Source organism: Larus michahellis, chromosome 2, assembly GCF_964199755.1.
Source record: "Larus michahellis chromosome 2, bLarMic1.1, whole genome shotgun sequence".
NCBI lineage: Eukaryota > Metazoa > Chordata > Aves > Charadriiformes > Laridae > Larus > Larus michahellis.
The window spans coordinates 74295414-74301413 of NC_133897.1; the positions used below are offsets into that span (position 1 = coordinate 74295414).

The window sequence follows — 6000 nt, forward strand, 5'->3', positions numbered from 1 at the left end:
CTTGCCAGTTTGTGGAGCGGGTCACTTGCCCGCTTGCTGCTTTCCATAGCCAACAAGCTACGGCGAAGGCAAAGGACAGTGAGGAGACCCAGAAGACCAAGGTCAAACCTAGTGTGGGTGGCAGATGATAAATAGCGGGGAGGCATGCACGGGAGGAGAGTCTGATGCCCTCAAAAGCAAGCCAAACTGATTGCTATTAACAAAAACAACTGCCGGCCATCAGTGCTCGTGCTGCTTCTACACTACATGCGTTTCCCACCTCCCCTTATTATTTCAACCATAAATTCTCTGGTAAGAAAACTACGTCTTCCTTCGCATTCTCAACGTTCATGCTGGTTATTGCTGTAAGCTGGAGGATATCAAGAACGCTGTCAAGCACACAGACTGCGAGAATAAGAACAGATTCCGCTTATTTCTCTCAAAATTAGAGCTGTCTCGCGGCCGACTCCCAAAACTTGCTTGCAAACTATTTTTGGATCAAAACAGACTTCTTAAATACGTATTCCCTTAACCTTGTAATTGAAACTGCAACCGAGTTTCCCAAGAGCTTTTCTTTCTCAGCTGAGAGCTACATACCTCTCAGATTTCTGGGATGTATCTGCTTTGTCCGAGGCATTTTCCTCTAATCTCATACACCACTTTCTCCTCTCAGAAATGGAAAGTACAGCAAGCAGAGAGATGGCAGCTCCATAAACTTGTCAAAGGGGTCAGTTAATCCGTATGCTAAAAAAGAAGAGAGAAAGAAAAGTTATGAGACTCATGCATTAATAAGGAAAACAAAGATACCTATCTGCTCCCTTCCATCCTCAAACGGCCACAGAAATTAGCGATGAGCAAGAAGTATTTCTGTACCTATCCTTTTACAGAGTGAAATGTTCCAATATCTTAAGAAAACTACATGAGGGTGAAACTCCTTTTGGGATTACTCAGGAAGCATGAGAAAACCAAGACACTTTTCCACATTTGTCAGCTGTTTTCTAGCCAGAAAACGTCTTCCAACAACTCGCGTCCCATGCAAATAAATCCAGAAAACTAAACAAAATTTTGACATCAGGCTTCAAGATACGGATCTTCATCTCGGAGCGGGGGGAGAGCAGAGCGAAGGGCAAAGGCAATAATCCGCCCTCCTCGTAACATCAGCTGCCTCTGGGTGCCTTACGTGGAGCGTGGAAGTCCAGAAGACCTCCCCCCCATGGGATATTTCTGCCGAAAAATCAGTTTACAGCAGAGAATCCCACCGGCTCTTGACCCACCTGCAAGCTGTTGCGCAGCAAGTTTCTGCCCTTGGCGTGGTCCTGCCTCCTGCATTTACAGGAGGCCGCAGCCAGGAAAGCCCCGCTACAGATAAACCCCACGGACCAGGGACTTCTTTAGTAGCCTCACACTCAGGTTTCCTGCTAAATCGGCACAAACCTACATTTGCATCCCCAAACCTGCATCTCTTTCAAGATTAACAAAACTTCCCCACTTCTCAAATACTCTTAGGATTTGCCTCTGGTTTAAGGAGCATTTTGTTTAGTTTCTGAAATCCTATGGGATGCGATATCTCCCACGGAACTATGGCAAACTACTTACGCACAAGAACTTAAAAAAGAAAATGACTGGCGTAATTCCACTCTCCTAGCTAAACAAAATAAAAAATTTAACACTTTCCACTTTTTCTTTTTAAATACTAATACCACCTCATGTTAAGAGATTAATTATTTTTTTTTAATAAACACTAGGAAGAAATTTTAAAAATACATATAAACTTCAGAGTGGCCCCTAATATGGACAAGCTGATTAAGGATAGCTACTTGAAGGAAGAAGTATGTAGGATTTTTAGTAAGTATTAATTGGGGGTGGGTGTTTGTTTTTTGGGGTTTTTTTTCCACATTTTTTTTTTAAGACGAGCAGTTTTTGTAAAAATGGAATTCAAACCGACTTAAAATAGACTACTTGCAACCACCCCTTCAGTCTACAGACTGTTGAGGAATACAATCATTAATTTTTAATGTTTCTTTTGTCTGTTGCTGCATAAAAGGACCCAAACAGGAGAAGAAACTGACTGCAACTGACACAAAGGAAGGCTGGAAAATGTTATTCTGACTAATGGTTCTTCACTAAGGGTATTACTGCACGGTAAAGGAAAAACAGGGAAAAATCCAAAACAGAGCACACAGCTTGTCAAGTTACTCGCTCGTACCACTTTATCTGCAAGGATAACAGAAAGATTTAGAAATTAAATAAAACCTTATGCTAACAGGTCCGTTTTCCCGGGCGCGGACGCCAACTGGAAAGGCAGAGCAGTGGCTGGAAGGCTTGAAGCAACAAGCACCCCCTGAACCCCAAGTCCCCCCCTTCCCCTGGGTGCTGCCGGGCTGAGGTTTGGTTTTGGTTTTTGTTTTTTTTTGTTTTTTTTTTAAAGATTATCATAAACACCGTCGCTTCTTTATGCAAGCTGTCTGGAGCAGGAGTTTGAAATCCCCCGGGTACCCCCTAAATCACAAGCACCTCCCGATGCTCCCCTGCAGCACAAATGACATCTTAATTACGCTCCAAAACCACCCAATTTCCTCCACCCCCACCACCCCCCCCCGGCCGGTTCATCAGCAGGACTCATCCTTTCGCGGCGGGGGGGGGAAAGAGATGGCCGTGCGAAAGCCACGGCTGAAACACCGCGCAGGGAAGAAGTCATTCCCTCCTTAATTTGAACAAAAAAAAAAAAAAAAAAAAAAAAAAGGGGGGGGGGAGAAGGTGAAACCGGCCTTTGCAAACGCAGCGGTCACATCCCCCCCACCCCCGCCCCGCAAAAAAAAAAAAAATAATTAAAAAAAAAGAAGATTAGGGGAGGCAGGCAGCCCCCGGGGCCCCGAGAGCCGTCGGTATGTGCGGCTGCAAAAGGAAAGGGAGAGAGGGAAGGAGGAAAAAAAAAAAAAAAAACATGAATGAATAAAGAGGGAGGAGCCTGGGAAAACCCCTCTGCAACGCCGCACCGAACAAAGCGCTGCACACATGCCGGCGGGGGGGGGGGAGAAGCCCGGGGGGGGCGGAGGGGGGGGGCCGCAGCCCGGCACCCAGCGGGGCCAGGGCCGGGGAGGGCGGGAGGAGAGGGGCCGGGGGTCCGCGGTACCCGCCTCCCCCCAAATCCTGGAGGGGGGGCACACAGATAACCCCCCCCCTCGACACACACACCACCCCCCGAGCGCTGCCCGCCTGGGCACCCCCGGGGGGGAAGAGCGGAGTCCCCGCGCGTCCCGGCGGAAGGGACTGGGGAGGGGGGTGGGGGGGTGTAAAAGGGGGGAAGTGGGGCCTGCGGTCCTCCCCATCCCCACCCGCCCCCCTCCGCCGCCGCCGCCACCGGCGGAGGACACATTGTGTTGTGGCTGCCGCAGCTCCGCGCAGGGATGGGGGGGGGGGGGGGGGGGGGGTTGGAAGAGAAGCTCCGGCCGCGGCGGGGAGCGCCCGTCCCGCCCCGCACCCCCCGCGTCGTCCCCTCCCCACCGCACCCCCCCGACCCCCCACCACCCCCCCTCCCCTGGCTCCCGGCGGGGCCCGCTGCAAACCTGGCGGAGGGGCCGGCGCGGCGGTTGATGGCGGCGGCGGGGAGCGCGGCGACCCCTGCGCGGCGGCGGCGGCGGGAGAAACGGGGGGGGGGGTGTGACTGGGAAGGGAGGAGGGGAGGGGAGCGGAGCGGGGGGGGGTGGGGGGGGCCAGGAGCCTCCTTCACTTGACAACCTCAAACACAAACATGACCCAGCGCCGCCGCCGCGCACGCACCGAGCCCGGCACCGACACCCACCCCTCCTCCATGCACCGTCCCCGTCCCCCCCACCGGGGGCCGGCCAAGGCACCGCCCCCCGGCACGGCCCCCCCCGCCCCCGGGCAGACCCCTCCCCCCCCCCGCCATGTCCCGCGCGGGAGCGGACCGACCCCGCAACCCCCCCCCGCCTTCACCGTCCCGCGGGGCGGTAGGGGGGGACGGACACACGACATGATGGAGGGAGGGGGGAGACGGACAGGACACGGGACACACGGAGCCTCCCCCGAGGGGCGGGGCGGGCCCGCCGCATCCGCCGGGCTCCCCTCGGGGAGAGACGCGCTGCCCCTCCCCCCCCCGCCCCGCCCCTCCCCCCCCTATCCCCGGGCGCCCCGGTCACTGGTGGGGGGAGGGGCGGGAGGCGGCGGCGCGCGGGCCGCGGGGGCGGGGTGAGGTGGAGGCGGGGGGGGGGGGGGGGATGAGGGGGGGGAGGGTGTTTTACCCTTTTCTCACTTTCTATTGCAGGAAGCAGGGGCCGGGGAGCAGTGACGTCACCGGGTCTCCCGGCCCCGCCCCCACCCTTCCCCGGCCCCGGGGCGGGGGGGTGGGGGGAGGGGTCGGGGGGAGGGGTCACCGAGGGGGTTTCCTCGCGGCCCGGTGGGGGGAGGGGAGGGACGGGCGGCGCCACGCGAGGCACAACAGAGGCTTCCCCGCCGCCACCCCCCCCGCTTCCCCGGTTGGCATCCCGGGTCACACACACACACACACACAAACACCAGCACTGGGGCTGTGCGGTGCCCCGGGACGGTGGGGGGGGATCCTCGCCGCCCCTCGTCGCCGCGGCCCCGGGGGGTGGGGGGGGTGGGTATGTGTGTCTCTTTGCGGGGGTCCCGGTACCGCCGCCCCCGCGGGCAAAAGTTGCGGCTGGGCGCTGCGAGCGCCGCGCCGGTGCGCGTCGCGCTCCCCCCTGCCGCCGCCCGGTTCCCCCCACACACCACCACCCCCCCGCCCCCGGGGGCACCGGCACGGCCGGACACGCACACACGCAGGGAGCCGGGGCTGACGCGGAGATCCCGGAGGTTCCTCCCCGCCTGCCCGGCCGGGCTTCCCCCCCACAACACGCCCCCGCCGCACGGCCCCGCCGCGCCCCGTCGGGGACACTCACCGTGGCGCCGCGCATCCTGCCCGCCGCGGCGGTAACTTTTCATGCCGGGCGGCAGCGGCAGCAGCAGCAGCAGCAGCAGCAGCCAGAGCCCCTCGGCCGCCGCCGCCGCCGCTGGAAGTGGGCGGGGGAGGAAATACGAGGAGGAGGCGCCTCGTCCTCTCCGCCGCGGCGCCCCTTTTTTGGCCCGGACGGCGGGGGTTTAGGCGGTGGGGGCCCGGCCGTGGCGTGGCCTGGCCTGGGCGCCGGGCTCCTGCATCAGCTGTGCGTGGGGTGTGTGTGGTCTGTGTCCCTCTGTCCGTCCGCGCCAACATCCCCCCCCCCAAAAAAAAAAAAAAAAAGGGAAGGGGGGGGCCTGGGCTTTTTAGCACTGAGGAGGAAGTGGGGGGGGGCCTTTTGTATTCTAATTGTTTAAAAAAAAAATCCAAAGTCCGTGACAAAGAAGTGCTGGCAGCTTTTCGTGACCACTCGGGTTTTCCATCTTTTTTTTTTTTTTTTTTTTGGCGTTCAGAGGCAGCACGTGATGGGTTTAGCAAATAAACCCAATTAAATATTGCTGTCCTTCCGCCTCCCGTGTCTGCGTGCCCCTGGCAGCCCTTGTTGTCCTCAGCTGTGACCACCCTACCGCCTTCCCTTGTGAGTTTGGTGTCCACGCCAGACCCTGACCAGCGCCTGCCTTAAGAGAACGTGACCACTGTTTCCAGAGACTTTGAGTTTTTCCGAGGGCCTTCTTTCAAGCCCCATTTAATCACGGCAGGTTTTCTTAAGACAGGCAAGTACTTTCACCCCCATTTCACATGGGAGAAACCAAGGCAGGAGGATGCAGAGTAGCTCAGTGCAGAGCTGTACACAGACACGAGACCGCTTCTGGCCACAGGCACTGTGTCTCTGGGCTATTTTTCCTCTTGACTTCACTTAAATTACCGTTTGAAAACATTTATGGCTTACAGTGGTGGCAGGTTCTCTGCTGTGGGTAACCTGTCCTGCCTCCTGCCTGGAGGCAACAGAAGTATTCACTACACAGAGGGCAAAAAGGCAGTGGACAACCTGCCTTCACCCTGCCTGGCTGCTCTGCAACTTGGCGGTTAGGGACAGAGAC

General features: G+C 57.8%; 1 protein-coding gene across 8 annotated transcripts in view; it reads right to left on the reverse strand.

The window, feature by feature from the left end:
• Positions 1-5683, reverse strand: part of HIVEP1 (HIVEP zinc finger 1) — a 134460-nt gene extending 128777 nt beyond the window's left edge. For 4 of the 8 annotated variants that reach the window (XR_012585601.1, XM_074575941.1, XM_074575942.1 and 1 more), the window contains exon 1: positions 577-698. Coding sequence is in view for 4 of the 8 variants with exons in the window: in XM_074575943.1 (XP_074432044.1) it covers positions 577-616 (40 nt within the window). In the remaining 4 variants the exon portion in view is untranslated. Of the gene's footprint in view, positions 1-576; positions 724-2232; positions 3291-3545; positions 3643-3781; positions 3812-4904 lie in introns of those variants that run through there. The other 4 variants (XM_074575943.1, XM_074575945.1, XM_074575944.1 and 1 more) reach the window with 4 other exon arrangements.
• Positions 5684-6000: the final 317 nt, after the last annotated feature.